General features: G+C 36.6%; 2 protein-coding genes across 2 annotated transcripts in view; one reads left to right on the top strand and one right to left on the bottom strand.

Moving 5' to 3' along the window:
- Positions 1 to 3,657: 3,657 nt before the first annotated feature.
- LOC135133349 (serine/threonine-protein kinase/endoribonuclease IRE1-like) lies at positions 3,658 to 14,204 on the top strand. Its single transcript, XM_064061733.1, has 11 exons — positions 3,658 to 3,889; positions 3,942 to 4,065; positions 4,115 to 4,300; positions 4,358 to 4,591; positions 4,643 to 4,883; positions 11,174 to 11,361; positions 11,444 to 12,301; positions 12,363 to 12,556; positions 12,610 to 12,885; positions 12,932 to 13,123; positions 13,171 to 14,204. Exons 1-11 carry the CDS (start codon positions 3,806 to 3,808, stop codon positions 13,714 to 13,716), a joined length of 3,123 nt encoding a protein of 1,040 aa, XP_063917803.1. The 5' UTR covers positions 3,658 to 3,805; the 3' UTR covers positions 13,717 to 14,204.
- The window catches only part of LOC135133352 (coiled-coil domain-containing protein 96-like), a 17,984-nt gene continuing 15,017 nt past the window's right edge, over positions 14,182 to 17,148 (bottom strand). The window contains exons 4-6 of the mRNA XM_064061739.1: positions 15,090 to 15,353; positions 14,692 to 15,042; positions 14,182 to 14,644 (exon numbers count right to left, since the gene is read on the bottom strand). Coding sequence (XP_063917809.1) covers positions 14,192 to 14,644; positions 14,692 to 15,042; positions 15,090 to 15,353 — 1,068 coding nt within the window. The 3' untranslated portion in view covers positions 14,182 to 14,191. The remainder of the gene's footprint in view (positions 14,645 to 14,691; positions 15,043 to 15,089; positions 15,354 to 17,148) is intronic.

Raw genomic sequence — 17,148 nt, 5'->3', positions numbered from 1 at the left:
TAAAATCGTGTTAAACCATGGCCGACTAGTATAAAGATTATGGCCTGTCCAAGAGGTACATAGATAAATAATACTACGTAAAATAGAATGCAAACTCGGCTGTAATGCGTGTCCCAGGTTTGTGTCTAGGCTTATGTACCGGCCACATAATAAGAGATAGCACTGATAGCAGTAAAGTATTTTTTTCCAAAAATTACTTGGCGACAACTTCCACAGCCAATTTTAAGAAACAATAAAAAAACTAATGTCATTTATGATTAGTATAAAAGTGTCATTTGTGTGATTATACGTGATAACAAAGCGTAAAATATGAAACTATGCAGTGTTTTGAAATGTCTAAACACTAAAATTATTAAACGCCATCGTTTTCCCAACCCCTACAAATACAACGAGCGTTTTAAAATTTGGTTGGAACGGACAGGGAATCCAAATTTAGGCAAATTAGATCCCACGAAAATATATAAAAATGGATATTTTCTTTGCGATGTACATTTTAAAGAAACGGATTTTGGCCCCAATCAAAAACTTAAAAATACTGCCATTCCTACAATTCAAATTATGCATGGTAAATATTTGTGTGCAAGTGAATGCCATAGATAATTTTTACAATAATTTCAGATAATATGAACGACCCCGAAAGACACACCCATGATCCCGTAAACCCTATTTCTATACTGGATTCTCAAAAATTTTGTACTGAAGTATCTCGAAATTCCAGAGAAACCCTAAACGAAACTTTAAACCAAGAATCTTCTCGAATACTAAATTTACATTCAAATTCTAGGAATATTTCGCGTACAGCCCGTAGAAACAAAATTAAGGTAGCTTCGTATCGCCAACGATTGAAATTATACTCCAAATTTGAAGTAAAATTAGAAAGCAAAATTTTAAGTCAGGATGCTATAAATTTTTGTTTATCACAATTAAAAAGACGAAATGTCAAACCAAAGGGTCGCAGGTTTACCACTGAAGATAAATTATTTGCATTAATGTTTTATAAACAGTCTGGGAGATGTTATAGAAAAATGAGACAGATTTTTGCACTGCCTTCACGTCAAACAATTATGTCTATGTTGAACAAAATTCCAGTAGACGTTGGTATAAACAAAATAATTTTCGACAATCTTAAAGAATCTGCTTCAAAATTAAATAACCAAGATAGAATATGTGCATTAATTTTTGATGAAATGTCCATAATGCCCCACATAGACTATGACAAATATACGGATACATTTTTCGGATTTCAAAATTTTGGATTTGAACAAAATTTACAGATAGCAGATCATGTTCTTGTTTTTTTCATTCGCGGAGTGTTTAAAAAATGGCAACAGCCAATATACTTTGCATTTTCTTTTTCGTCTACAAAATCTTACATATTGACAACTATTATAAAAACTCTGGTTGAAAAAATACAAAATTGTGGATTCAAAATTCTGGTTACAATTTGTGATCAAGGCCAACCAAACCAAGCAGCTATAAATTCTCTGCTAAAGGAGTCGAAACAACGTTATATACATAAAGGGATGGAACCTAAAAGAAGAATTTTATTAGGGGATCAAGAAATTATTCCCTTATATGACACGCCTCATTTAATTAAATGTATTAGGAACAATCTGCTTACTAAAAATTTAGTGTGGAAAACAAGCGAGGAAATTTTGGTTGCAAATTGGAAACATATAATCGATGCGTACTACAGTGATCAAACATGTGGAGAATTACGGGCTCTACACAAAATTACGGATCTCCACGTAATTCCGGAAAAAATTCAAAAGATGAAGGTGTGCTATGCGACACAAGTTTTGAGTCACTCAATGGCATCGACTATTACGCTATTGGTTAAATCTAGTAAATACAAATTTAAAAATAATTAACAGATTCATTTACAATTTAATTTTACAGCCGAATGCAGTTTAACACACGAGGCAATGGGAACAGCACGAATTATAAAATTTTTTGACAAGCTCTTCGACAGTGTAAATGGCAGTACTTTTCAAGCACGGTGCGGAAAACCATTTTCTGGGGGCGTATTTAAATCTTCTGGTCATAAACATTTTTGGAAGGAAGCTATCAAAATTTTGGGTGATATGTATTTCGTCGATGAGGCCGGAAAAATGGTAGTACCTCCGTGTATAAAAAACTGGATTGCAACGTTAGAAGGTTTTGTGGATTTACATACAATTTTAGTAGAACAGGGCAGGTGCAAATATTTTTTACCTAGATGTTTAAATCAAGATGTTATTGAAAACTATTTTGGCAAAATCAGAAGTCAAAGAAATCGAGCAACTAATCTAACGGCAGCCCAATTTAAGGAAAGTTTCAAATCTCTATTATTACGCAATTTTTATAGTTCAAATTCAGTGGGCGCAAACTGTGAGAAAACGAACATACCGGATTTATTTCATATTAAAAGACTTGTGGATAAAAACATAAATCAACCTTCAGTATATGAAACGAGTTACGAAATTTTAAACGTGAATATGTAGATTTCAAAACTGTCTCCATATAATTTAGAAAAAGATCTTCATAAAAGTATTGTTGGTTATGTGTCTGGCTGGGTTGCGAAAACATTAAGAAATTTGAAGTGTGAATATTGTAAAACCCAAATTTTAAACAATTTTTCGGAAGACGAACAATGTTACAAATTAATACGTATAAGAGAATACAATTGTAATAACAGAAAATTGCAATATTGTAAGTTAGATTTTATAAAAAACATTAACAGAATTTATAATATTTCAAGAATCGTTTTAAACAATTGTACATCTTTCGACAACATCAAAAACAAAATTTCGTTTATAGTATCTCATCATGTCAAATTTTCGTTTCATTGTGAACATAAGGAATTAATTGAAAGTGAAATATGTAATAAAATTATATATTTAACAATTTTTACGTTTGTAAAAGGTTTGAATTTAATTTTAAGCGGTCGCGATACAAGAGTTTCCACACATAAAAATGCATTATATCAAAACGCTTGTATAATGTACCAAAAAAAATTAAAGTCAAAAAATCGTAGACAATACTAATAAATTGTATATTATTCTACTTTGTGTTTTTGATATTATTAGTGATAATAAAAATAAAATATTAATTATAAAATATGCAGCAATGACGCATCTAGTAGTTCATGCTTTAGCACCGGCCACAAGGCACCAGGGGGCGTTTATTGAGACCAAAAATCAAGTGGGAGTTTGCATTCTATTTACGTAGTATTATTTATCTATGAAGAGGTACGATACGTGTTGCCATCTATTAATAATTACACTTAATAATTTAGCAAAATTTTAATTTGACTTGACATTATGGGACTTCAAAACGTGTAATGGTGGTTTGTTTCGGTATGAATGCCTTTGTGCCTTTCAAAAGGTGTTAATAATTCTTTTGTCGTTTTTGAATTATTAATAGATGGCAGCACGTAATGTACCTTTGACATTCCTTTGGACAGGCCATAATCTTTATACTAGTCGGCCATGGTTAAACTAATTCTCCATTTCCGACTACCAATTTTTATAATTCTTCAATGAAACGAAATTAGTTGGCTGAGAGCAGTTCTGTCAAAGTAACTTTCCACCAATTTTTCCAAATACATTTGAAAAAAGCGCCAACTTCACTCCGTCGTTTCAAATTTTCGCGCGCTTTCGCCGACAGGTCCACGTCATCTGTCAGTTAGCTGTCAACCGAATTGTCAAGTATGTCACAACACAACACTACTAATTACAAAAATTCGTGAGGTATCTTTTTGTAAAAGTAGTCGCAGTCAACACAGTTACCCTTAAATGAGTAACTTTCTGGTAACCACACCACCATGCGGAAACGCCACATATGGACAATTTGTGCTCTGGTAGTGGGGCTTTTTGCGAACTTTATTTACAATGATGAAATAAGCGAGGTTTGTTGTCACTTTTGTAAAACACGCCGTCTTCACTTTGTACGAATTGTAGAAAGTCGCCAGCACTGAGCTGGCCCCTGAGAAAGACGAAAGGTTGCTGGTTTTCTCAACCCTGAATGGAGATTTGGTGGGAATTGAGCAACACTCAGGCCGCATCCGGTGGAAAATTAAAGATAGTAATATTAAATTAACATTGTCAGGCTTCCAGTGACGTTTATCTTGTAGAACCCATAGTCCAGGTTCCGGTGGACACCACAAACGCCATAATACCCCTATTCTTGCCAGACCCCAGAGATGGCTCCTTGTACCTCCTAGGCAACAACCGCGAGCCCCTAAAAAAGCTACCATTCACGATCCCACAACTAGTGGCGTCATCACCTTGCAGGAGCTCTGATGGAATTTTATACACAGGTTTTTACAAATATAAATAAAAATCTGAACCCACTTTAGCTAATTTTTGACCCATAGGCAAGAAAAAAGACACGTGGTTCAAGCTGGACCCCGTGTCGGGCAAGAAGGAGCAGGTTTTGGGCTGGGACCCGAGCCCCACGTGCCCCATCGAATCCACGAGTTTCGTTTTTATAGGGCGCACCAAGTACGATATTATGATGGTCGACAGCCACAATTCACAACGTAAATGGAACGTTACGTTTTATGATTACACTGCTCAAACTATGAGTAAAGAGGAGATGAATAATTACGGTATAGTTTTATGGTTCAAAAAAAAAAAAATTGTGTGACGTTTTTGTCTAGATTTGGCTCATTTCGCGTCGAGTTCTACGGGAAGGTTGGTCACGATGGACCGACGAAGGGGGAATTTGCTGTGGGATGGCGATTTGGGTAGTCCGGTGATTGCGGCGTATGTGCTTGACTCCGATGGGTTGCTGATGGCGCCGTTCACGAGTCTGGCTAATCATACGTTGAATTATTTGACGACGGAGCTTCTGAGTCATGATGGGATGCAGGAGCCGGGTTCACACAGGATGAAGTTGTAGTGAGTAGGAATGGGTGGTGTGGTGCGGGTTGCAGGTGTGTTTGGTGGGAGTAATTACAGATAACGAGTTTACTGTCCCTGTTTTTTTATACTTGTTGTGTTATATTATGCAAACGTTGATGATTCACATGTTTATGGGTGTTATCGTGAAATTGCTGGTTTACAATGGTATGAACTGGTACCTAAGTAAACAACACCTCAGACGGTATTTAATTCATAATGTTTTCGCGCTTATCAGTAGTAGTGAAAAATTATAATTTACAGTGCTATTTGAAGGAGGATTCACGTAGCTTCAAAAATAAAATGTTTGGTAATTTTTTTTTATAGCGTGTCGATCTTCTAAGATCCGTTAATCTAAAAAAAAAAAACAATTAAAAAAAGAGATACTTGAATAGAGCTTTAGGACACACAGATAATTAAATAAATAGCTTGATAAAGAAAATAACAAGGATGTTGAACCATAAATTATTAATATAATATTGAAATTTCGTAAATTTTGCCGCCTCCTGGTGATGATTGATGACTGATAGATTTGCCACTCATCTCAAGGAAGCGGCAAATTCATGTTAAAAATGCAGGGACGGAGATTTATGATCACCGGGTATCAAATTTTCGTCTTAAATGTAATTTTTCGATGCCTTTACGAGTCCATTTGATGAATGGTTAATTTCCAATTTGCATTTTTGCCTATCTGATGTTTAGGTATATTTTGGAATGTCGTGTGGACATAACTTGGACTTCTAGATTTTTGGAAAAAAAAAAAACAAAATAAAATTTGACTTAGAAAGTATCAACGCACTATTTTGAAGTGTTGCAGTTGATAAATTGGAACTTATTTTTTTTTTGTTTGTTAATCATCCCAAAATTTTATACATTCTTTTTATTTGCTTAATTTCTGTCTAAAACGCGGTAAAGATTGTGGGTCTACATTTTTGTGGTGACATCACAACCGGCTTTTTTTTTCACCTTTTTTTTTGTTGTCTTTTTTTTGACCTTTACAATTTTTTTTGACGCCTTTTTTTTATTGTTTTTTGTTGCCATTTTTTTATCACATTTTATTTGTAATTTATTTGCCCTTTTTTTGTCACTTTGGTCCCCTTTTATTTAGTTGCATTTTCTTGTCGCCTTTTTTCGTATTTTTTGCCGTCTTTTTTGGCCTTTTGTACGTTTTTTTTGCACTCTGTGGCCTCCTTTTTTTAATATTTTTTTTTGCAATTTTTTCAGGGGCGAGAGAATTTCTGACTTTAGACTTTTTTTGACACATTTTTGTCTTTTTTCGTCGCTTTTTAACTTTCTTAGTCAAATTTTCTTTACCTCTTTTTTGTCGCCTTTTTTTTATTTTTTATCGCCTTCTTTGTCACTTTTTGGTGTATTTTTTGCAATTTTTTTTGCTTTTTGACTCGTTTTTGTTGCCCTTTTTTTGTCGCGTTCTCGAATCTCCTTTTTATTTATTTTTGTCTTTTGCTCTGTCATTTTTTAGCTTTTTCTTACATTTTTATGTCATTTTTTGGCTCCATTTACTTTTCGTCACCTTTTAGTCATATTTTTTTGCCCCCATTTTTTTCACTTTTTGCTTTTTTTACCACATTTTTTGTGGCCTTTTTTAGTAACTTTTTTGTCGTTTTTTACTTCTTTTCTTCTTTCTTTTTAACCTTTTTTTTGTTGTTTTTTGTCACTTTTTGATTCCCCTTTTTCGGTCACATCTTGTTCGTCTTTTCGTCGTCTTTCTTGTAGTCCTTTTTAATTTTTTGTCATTATTTTGGGCTTTTTTGTTGTTCTTTTTGTGACTTTTTTTTTCGTCATCTTTTTTTTTAATATTTTGGCCCTTTTTGTTTTTTTTTTATCGGCCTTTTTGTGTCATTTTTTGGCGCCTTTTTGTGTCGCTTTTTAGCTCCGTTTTTGGCGTCTTTTTGACCATTTTTTTCCTTTTTTTCTGGACATATTTTTAGTCCCTTTTTTTGTTTTTTTTTTTATAATTTCTTGGCGCCTTTTTGTGTCACTTTTTGTTTTCCTCATATTTTTGGTTTCTTTTGACTTCTTTTGTCTTTTTGCGCTTTTTAGATGCTTTGTCACTTTTTGGCCCCTTTTTTTTCAGTCGCATTTTCTTGTAGCCTTTTTTTGTTATTTTTTAGTTGTCGTCTTTTTTTGCTTTTTTTTTTTTGTTTTTGTCGGTTTTATTTATCCTTCTTTTTTATGGCCCTTTACTGGTTTTTTTTGGCGCCCTTTTTTTGTAATTTTTTGGCTCCTTTTTTTCAGTCGCATTTTCTTGTCGCCTTTTTCGGTTTCTTGTCTTTTTTGCGGTTTTTGTTGTTTTTTTAACGGCTTTTTTTGTTACGCTTTGTTGTCTTTTTTTGCTTTTTTTGTGTTTTTTTTTGTTGATTTTTGACTCCTTTTTGTCACACTTTTTTGTTTTTTATCTTTATTGACCCTTTTTTGTCGCGTTCTGTAATCTACTTTTTATTTCTTTAGCCCTTTTTTACTCATTTGCTGTTGCCATTTTTTAGCTTCATTGTTACATATTTATGACATTTTTGTCATTTTTTGACTCCCTTTACTTTTCGTTGCATTTTTTTGTCGCCTTTTTTCGTTATATTTTTATTTGCCGCCTTTTTTTATTTTTGCCTTTTTTAGTTGCATTTTCTTGTTGTCTTTTTTCTTGCTCTTTTGTCGTTTTTTACTTTTCTTCTTTCTTTGTGTTTTTAATCGCTTTTTTGTTGTTTTTGTCACTTTTTGGCCCCTTTTTTTCAGTTGCATTTTCTTGTAACTTTTTTTTGTTTTTTTACCTGTCGTCTTTTTTGCTTTTTTTGTTTTTGTCGGTTTTATTTATTCTTCTTTTTATCGCCCTTTTTTGTTTTTTTTTTGCCGCCCTTTTTTGTCATTTTTTGGCTTCCTTTTTTCAGTCGCATCTTATTGTCGCCTTTTTCGGTTTTTGTTGTTTTTTAACGCTTTTTTTTTGTTACTTTTTGTAGTATTTTTTGTTGGTTTTTGACTCCTTTTTGTCGCACTTTTTTGTTTTTTTTTCTTTATTGCTCCTTTTTTTGTCGCGTTCTCTAATCTCCTCTTTATTTTTTTAGCCCTTTTTTAGTCTTGCTCTTGCCATTTTTTAGCTTTTTTGTTACATATTTATGACATTTTTGTCATTTTTTGACTCCCTTTACTTGTTGCTTTTTTTCGTCGCCTTTTTGTCGTTATATTTTTTATTTGCCGCCTTTTCGTGTTTTTGCCTTTTTTTGCCACATTTTTGTGGCTTTTTTTAGTTGGATTTTCTTGTTGTCTTTTTTGTTGCTCTTTTGTTGTTTTTTACTTTTTTTCTTTCTTTGTATTTTTAATTGCTTTTTTGTTGTTTTTTGTCACTTTTTGATTCCCCTTTTTTTTTCTTTGTCGCCTTTTTCGTTTTTTTTTTCTTTTTTGGGGTTTTTGTTGTTTTTTAACGCCTTTTTTTGTTTGTTGTATTTTTTGTTTTTTTTGTGTTTTTTTTGTTGATTTTTGACTCCTTTTGTCGCACTTTTTTGTTTTTTTCTTTGTCCCTTTTTTTGTCGCGTTCTCTAATCTGCTTTTTATTTTTTTAGCCCTTTTTACTCTTTTGCTGTTGCCACTTTTTAGCTTTTTTGTTACATATTCATGACATTTTTGTCATTTTTTGACTTCGTTTACTTTTCGTTGCATTTTTTTGTCGCCTTTTTTTCGATATATTTTTTATTTGTCGCCTTTTTTTATTTTTGCCTTTTTTGCCACATTTTTGTGCATTTTCTTGTTGTCTTTTTTGTTGCTCTTTTGTCGTTTTTTACTTTCCTTCTTTCTTTGTGTATTTAATCCCTTTTTTGTTGTTTTTTGTCACTTTTTGATTCCCTTTTTCAATCACATTTTTTCATCTTTCCGTCGTCTTTTTAATTTTTTCTCTTTATTTTGATCTTTTTTTTTTGTCGCTTTTTGGCTCCTTTTTTCTAAAGTCGTTATCTATTTTTTTGTATTTTTTGGCCCTTTTTTTATCGCCCTTTTCTGTCATTTTTTGGCGCTTTTTTGTGTCGCTTTTTGTTGGCATGTTTTTTGTTGTTTTTTTGTCTTTTTTTTACGCTTTTTTAGGTGTTTTTTGTCACTTTTTGGTTTCTTTTTTCAGTCGCATTTTTTTTACCCCTTTTTTCACTTTTTGCCTTTATTGCCACATTTTTATGACCTCTTTTAGTTGCATTTTCTTGTTGCCTTTCTTTGTTCCTTTTTTTATCCTTTTTTTTTACTTTTTTCTTTCTTTGTGCTTTTTAATCGCTATTTTTGTTTTTTAATGTCCTCATCTTTTTTGCTTTTTTTTCTGTTTCTTTTTGTCGGTTGAGTCTCCTTTTTTGATCACACTTTTTTGTCGTTTTTAGGCGCCTTTTTCTGTCGCTTTTTATTCCCTTTTTTGGCGCCTCTTTGTCCATTTTCTTTGTTTGTTTTGCCTTTTTTTTTACCACATTTTAAATGACCTTTTTTAGTCGCTTTTTCTTGTTGTCTTTGGTTTTCTGTCTTTTTTGCCTTTTTTGTTGTTTTTTAGTTGTCGTCTTTTTGCTTTTTTTGGTTTTGTCAGTTTTATTTATTCTTCTTTTTTATCGCTTTTTTCTGTTTTTTTTTTGCGCTCTTTTTTTTTATTTTGGCCTTTTTTGCCACATTTTTGTGGCATTTTTTAGTTGCATTGTCTTGTTGTCTTTTTTGTTGCTCTTTTGTCGTTTTTTACTTTTCTTCTTTCTTTGTGTTTTTAGTCGCTTTTTTGTTGTTTTTTGTCACTTTTTGATTCCCCTTTTTCAATCACATTTTTTCGTCTTTCCGTCGTCTTTTTTGTAGTCTTTTTAATTTTTTGTCTTTATTTTGATCTTTTTTTGCCGCTTTTTGGCTCCTTTTTTCTAAGTCGCCTTTTTTTTTTGTTTTTTTTGGCCCTTTTTTTATCGCCCTTTTCTCTCTCATTTTTTAGCGCCTTTTTATGTCGCTTTTTGTTATCATGTTTTTTTGTTGTTTTTTGTCGCTTTTGATTTTTTTTGTCTTTTTTACGCTTTTTTAGATACCTTTTTTTTTTGTTTTTTTTTGGTCACTTTTTAGCTTCTTTTTTTTTAGTCTCATTTTTTGCCCCCTTTTTTGCCACATTCTTGTGACCTCTTTTAGTTGCATTTTCTTGTTGCCTTTTTTGTTCCTTTTTTATCCTTTTTTTTTACTTTTTTCTTTCTTTGTTTTTTAATCGCTATTTTTGTTTTTTAATGTTCTCATCTTTTTTGCCTTTTTTGGTCTTTTTTTTGTTTCTTTTTGTCGGTTGAGTCTCCTTTTTTGGCGCCTCTTTGCCCATTTTCTTTATTTGTTTTGCCTTTTTTTACCACATTCTTAATGGCCTTTTTTTAGTCGCTTTTTCTTGGTGTCTTTGGTTTTCTGTCTTTTTTGCGTTTTTGTTGTTTTTTACTTGTCGTCTTTTTGTTTTTTTTTGTTTTTGGCGGTTTTGTTTACTCTCCTTTTTATCGCCCTTTTCTATGTTTTTTGGCGCCCTTTTTTATCATTTTTGGCTCTTTTTCAGTCGCTTTTTTGTTTTTTTTGTCTTTTGTTTTTTAATTGTCGTTTTTTTGTCTTTGTTTTGTTTACTTTTATGTTTTATCACAGTTTTCTTTCTTTTTTGGCAGCCTTTTTTATCATTTTTTGGGGAACTTTTTCATTTTTTGACTCCTTTTCTTTGTCATTTTATTTTAGTTTCGTTTTTTGTTGCGTTTCTTGTGGCCTTTTTTGCTACCTTTTGGCTACTTTTATTTAGTCGAATTTTCTTATCTATGGCTTTTTCATCCACATTTTTACTTTTGTCTCTTTTATGCGCATTTTCTTGTTGTCTTTTTTTGTTGCCAATTATTGTTGCCTTTCATTGTCACATTTTTTGTATTTTTTTCTAAGGTCTTTTTTTTTGTTATTGTCTTATATTTCTTTACGTTCTTTCGTCACATTTTGGATGACTTTTTTTGTCCGTTTTTGAGTCCCCTTTTTGTCTTTTTTTTTTTAGTTTTTTAGTCGTATTTTCTTGTCATCTTTTTGTCTTTTCTTCGCTACCCTTTTTTGTAGCTATTTTGACTGTTTTTCTTTACTAGAATTTTGTTTAATCCCTTTTTAGTAGAATTTTTTTCGTCACCAATTTTTTTATTTTCTTTTTTTTTGGCACAATCTTAATAGTCCTTTTTGGCGCCTTTTTATCGTGTGATTTGTTTTTTTTTGTACTTTTTTAAATAATTTCAATATTTACTTATTTAGTGATTTTGTAACTTACATTGTAAGCTTAATCATGTATATGTTAGCCCCACTTTGTACGTCGGGGACCATACATACGGCCTCTACGCCCTACCATCACTAGTGGACCAAAACGTCGTGACCATAACCGCCTCCGACAGCGGCCCCCTGCTCCTAGGAGGCCCCCACGCCCCAGAGCTGCCCAAACCATACCCCGAATACCCCATACCGGGCTACAACTACCGCATACCATCAAGTAAGCCCTATCATTGTAACCAAAGTAACTACCACTAGTAAAAATGTTGTATGCACCCAATGACCTAACCAAACTTTTCAAGACATGTACGAAGAAGACCCCCTCACATTCCAAAGCATCCCCAACTTCATCATCTACGTCGGCCACTACAACGTCCCCAAATACAGCGACACGAAATTCCTCCTACCCGGCAGCTCCTCCAAACACCTCCACCTCATCACCGACGCCAGCGACCCCAAAGAGGCCCCCATCCACGACCAGAACCCCATAGACCCCCAAACCGACGACTCCATCAAAGAAAAACCCCAAGTGCGACCCCGAACCGAGAACCGCCTCACCAGCACCCTCACCTTCACCTACAAAACAGTCAAACTGTGGGTGAACCAACAAGAAAACAAAGGCTTGAAGCTGGTACTTATCATCCTCGTGGGGTGCGTTATTGCCATGTTCTGGTACTTGCAAGTGCAAGTACGCGAATTCCAGAACATGTCGCAGAACGGGTCGAGGTCGAGCCAACCGGGCTCGCTGGGCAGGAACTCGTCCATCACCGCCTACTCGGAAGAGTTACCAGATGGGTTGGTACGGGTCGGGAAAATCACGTTCCACCCGGAGCAGCTACTAGGGAAAGGGTGCGAAGGTACTTTTGTGTACCGCGGCGAGTTTGATAGTCGACAGGTGGCGGTGAAGAGGTTGCTACCTGAGTGTTTTACGTTCGCGGACCGAGAGGTGGCGCTGCTGCGCGAGAGCGACGCGCATCCTAATGTCATTAGGTACTACTGTATGGAGCAGGACCGACTTTTCCGGTACATAGCTTTGGAGTTGTGTCAGGCGACTCTGTCGGAGTACGTACAGGGGAAGTGCGACCGGAAGTTGATTCAACCCTTGGATATTTTGAGGCAGGCGACGTCGGGATTGGAGCATTTGCACTCACTTGATATTGGTAAAGACGGAAGGGTGATTAGGCGATTAGACGTTTTAATTGGTTAATTGGGGTGTTGTAGTTCATCGCGATATTAAGCCGCACAACGTTCTGCTGTCCATGCCCAATAATCATGGCGTCGTCAGAGCGATGATTTCCGATTTTGGGCTTTGTAAGAAGTTGCAAGTGGGGAGGATGTCGTTTTCGAGGCGCTCGGGGGTGACAGGGACGGACGGGTGGATCGCGCCTGAAATGCTCAACGGGGATGAGAGGACGGTATGATCAAAAAGTGTGTTAGTGTTGCCAACATAATTTTTGATCCATTGCAGACTTGTGCTGTCGACTTGTTCTCTCTAGGTTGTCTTTTCTACTACGTTCTTTCCAAGGGGTTGCACCCATTCGGGGACAATCTCCGCCGCCAAGCCAACATCCTGGGCGGGGACTACAATTTAGAAGACATCCAAGGAGAGGAGCGCCAAATCATCCTGCAAAAACTACTCATAGGTGCCATGATCTCGTCCAAGCCCCTCGAGCGGCCATCTTGCACCGCCATCTTGAAACACCCCATGTTCTGGGACAACTCAAAAATTCTGGCTTTCTTCCAGGTACTTGACCCCCTTTTGACTACCTCTTTCTCACAGTCTTTATTAGGATGTCAGCGACAGGGTCGAGAAAGCCGAAAGCGATGACTCGGTGCTCCAGTGTTTAGAGGAAACGAATTACACCATAGTACGATCTGATTGGAGGGCGCACATCCACGAAGAAGTGGCAACCGATTTGAGGAAATACCGGTCCTATAGGGGGGAGTCAGTCAGAGACCTTTTGAGAGCTCTAAGAAATAAAGTAATAGGTTTTGAGGTTATGTCCGTGTTGTAAAACCCCTGTTCCAGAAACACCACTTCCGGGAACTAACAACCGAAGCGCAAAACCTCCTCGGAGACATCCCTGATTCGTTCACCAAGTACTGGACGACACGTTTTCCTCTGCTATTGGTGCACTCGTGGATAGCCATGCAGTGCGTGGCCAAAGAGACCGCGTTCCAGCACTACTATCACGAAAGCTACAGATTTTCGTACCAGAAGTTCGTCCAACAAATCGGGGCGTACATCGTCGATAAGCCCCGACAGTTTTATTTTGAATCCCCGGTGCTCAAAAACGGCGACTACTACGGGAACAAGTCCCCCAAGAAGACACAAAAGGGCAGATTTTACGACCCTAGGAAACGCAACGACGATGTGAGGGAAAACGTTGGGTTATATAGAAATCTGGCGCCTGAGAAGGTCGTCGACGTTAGTGAGGTTAAGGTTACGGTTACTAACAGTGGGTATGCAGGAGTGGGTAAAAGTAACGTGAATGTTAAGCTTCGGAGTAGGAATAACAAGAGGGCGTCGAAGAGGGACGAGCCCTTGGTCTGGGCCATAAATGATGATAAATAAGTACAATTAATTTGTGGTTTTTAATTTTGTTTTGGGGGAAAACGCGGCAGACGGGCAAGGTTTTACGGGTTTGGGCATTTTATGAAGGAGACTGCGACGGAAATGGGTTAGTTTTACACTCGTGTGAGTTAATTGGAATTTATTTTTTCAAGTTTGAGGTTACGTTAACCGGATTGCGTTCCATTGACATGGAAAAAGTAGAGTGTGTTTTCACAGACGTATTAAATAAAAACAACATTTATGTTTATGTAGTCGTGTTTCTTGTAATGATACAATTTCTGGATACGCATGTGCAATTTAGTCCTCTGGGCATTTTCTCAAAGCCTTGCCCACTCGCTCCGGCCTTAATTTTTTACAAATTCGATAAGTCACTGTGATAATGTAAATTTTAGCACTTCGTTTTAAGGACCAATTCTATTGCGTCCGCCCTGGCGGACAGTGAATGTATTGTTATTACTGATGCCAAATATATTTTCTATATATTTGAATGTACGTTTTTGTACCTAATCGTGCTAAGCGTGGGCGTAACAAGTATCATGCTGCTGACGCCCTTGGACTCGGCCGGCTTGATGACGTTGATCACGCTCGTCCCGGAATAATCAATCAATGGTTTATTTCCTGAAGCCTCCAAAGTATCCATGCTCGACGGTTGGAAGCGGAGCTCCAGTTTCCTCTGTTCCTCCTTCTTTTTCCGCATTACGCAGATCTCCATGTTCTTCCTCACGGCCCGAATTTTCTGAGACCTTTCCTCACATTCCTTTTGTAATCTGTCGATGCGATTTCGCAAGCCGTCGATCTCCGCAGACGCTTTCCCCATGTCGTGGCGGAGTTTGGGGTAGGCGAGAAGCCCGTGGTGGCATTTGAGCCTCTTGGTGTTGTTCCGGTGCACGTAGCGCTCGCGCTTCAAGTAGGAGAGCTGCTCTCGGGCCTGAAAGAACTACCACTAGTCAACAACCAACTAAACAAGGTCCTTACATCAAAATATTCCTGATTCAGCGTCTCAAAAATCTCGCGGTATTTCGCGATATCCACGTCCGTTTGCTCCAACTTCTCTCGGTTGTGCGCCAAAATCTGCATCGTGTTTTTGGTTCCATCCCTGAACTTCAGTATCTCGGCTTCTTTCTCCTCGAGCCGGTCCTGCAGCACCTTGTTGTCTTGTTTGAGCTCCACGAAGTCCATGATGTGGTACCCAGCCCCTAGATTGTCCAACTCGTCTAGCGCCTTCATTTTCGCCTGCACACCGTTCCTCAGTTTGATGAACAGGAGCCGAACCTGGATCAAGACGTCCATCTGACTCCTCTGGCTCCTGGTCCACCTCTCCACAACCTGTTTTTCAACACTATTAAGACCGTTGAAAATCACAGGATTGTTACCTTGTCGAAATTCGCTTTGCCCATCTGCTCCAAATTCAACCCTGACACGTAGTCCATCTCCTCTTGTATCATCTTGTCCATGAGAGCTTCAAGGCGTGCTTTTTGTTGGTTGCATTTGACCTTCATGTGCTGCACTTCTTCCTCCAGCATGGTTTTTTCGCGGTAGCTGTTCTCGCTCACGACTTCAAACCTGTCGAGTTCTTTGTTGTATCTGTCTCTGGTTTCCTCGAAGAAGACGGCTGGCTCGCGAAAAATGTAGTACATCTGAGGCAATCAGAAATTGTGAGTCTAAATTGACACGTGGGCTATGAAATAAACTAGTCATACACCAGCCACTGCTCTAGAAACCTGTAGGGAGTGACAGTTACATCAAGTGGTCGGAAGGGTGGAGTTTTGGCAACTTTGACGGAAATGAGGAGGTGTATGCTACAGGTATCATATGATTGAGGAAAAAAGTGGCTGGCAAGGTTTGAAATTTAACGTTAAAAAAATCATGTTGGTAGCACTAACGCGTTCATGATCAATTAAGTGTCAAATAAGGTGTCAAATGGCCAACATCATTATTTTAAAAATAAATGTCATGACGTACTATATCACGTTTTGTCATATAGTAGATCTGAATGTTAAAGAAGAGAGAAAGCACAAATAAAATGATAAGGTTTTGTAAAGACGCCGATGGACACAGAACGTAATAAAAATTCAGCGTTTTTGCGAAATTTCGTTACAGTGTTGACTTGTTGAAGCCAGAACGGGCTATTACCCGTAAGACATTTCTAAACACCCAGTATATTTGCAAGTGTATACAAATTGAGAAACTAATTAAATAATGATCCTTCACAGATTTTGTCAAACGTGCACCTTATGACCCGAACCGTGTCTCTTCTGTTGATGAAATTCTCTCAAATTTTTCAAGTAGTTTAAACAAATTAAAACAATCAGACGATTTAATAGAGGCAGAACTCGCCGCTATGGAAGCAGGCAACAGCAGCCTTGACGAAGACAATTTAAATGACAAAACGTCTGTTGATAGCGTTGTCAAAGAAGCCGATGACAGTTCTAATCACACAGTTGAAAAATACGTCGAAAGCAGTGGAGCACCATCTTTAAAATCTGTCAGTGACCTTCCCTTTTCGTCTTCTAAGTCTCGCAGTCCCCAAAAGAATCCGCCAGAATATTCCCACAAAGTCTGAGCGACTTTGGGGGAGAATTTACCTTCAGAAAGAAAATTTTTGGTAACCCTTTTTCTGGGAATCGCTCGGTTGAAAACGGCAAATATTTTTCCACCATCGAAGAGTACGAAGTGCCCAAGAAACGAAGGAAACTAAAGTCGACCTTTATAACAGATAGACCAAGTTTGGCTTTACGTAAAAGTATAGGTAGAAGTAACAACGAAAAAGCTGCGATGGAGTGTGGTGACGTAGGTAAATGTGATGACGTAGATAAGTCAAAGACGAGTTTTTTACCCCGGATTTTGCAAGAAAGCAATAAGAATGTTAAAGTAAGAGAAAACAAAAAACCATCCACGTGTAAACTACCTGCGATGGAAATAAAACAAAATAACAAGATTAACAGCGGTGTTTTCCAATCCAAGTGGAGAGGAAAGGAGGACAGATTTATACATGTAAAGAAAGATTTAAGTGATGTTTTCCTGACCTACCAAAGGCGAAACTTGTTGGTCGTAGAACAAAATATAACTAAAATTTAGCTTGACAATTTAAAAAAAAAAAACGCCATCTAGTATCCGCGGACAGTCTTATTTCACCAAATTTGACAATAAAGTCCCTAGATTAGCAGAATCTAGTGATCTTAACTGACAGTAAAGTCCCTAGATTACTAAAGTAACGCGAATAGGCGCCATTTTGGCTCAAATAAACAACCGCCAACTTTGAAAATGAGGACAATAATTGCTGGTATAATCAGTTATGACTACGAGAAATTACGAGTGTCTAACAATATAAATGTATTCTACGTGTTTTGGTTGCCTAAACTTTTATCTTAAAATAAAGTCAAGATTTCAAATTTTAATCAATCTATTTATATACTAACTAAAAACAAAATT

Source organism: Zophobas morio, unplaced genomic scaffold, assembly GCF_036711695.1.
Source record: "Zophobas morio isolate AGI-343-1 ecotype UQ-CSIRO unplaced genomic scaffold, CSIRO_AGI_Zmor_V1 ptg000021l, whole genome shotgun sequence".
NCBI classification, from domain to species: Eukaryota; Metazoa; Arthropoda; class Insecta; order Coleoptera; family Tenebrionidae; genus Zophobas; species Zophobas morio.
The sequence above is the reverse complement of the archived record's forward strand: the minus strand, read 5'-3'. Positions and strand labels throughout refer to the sequence as shown.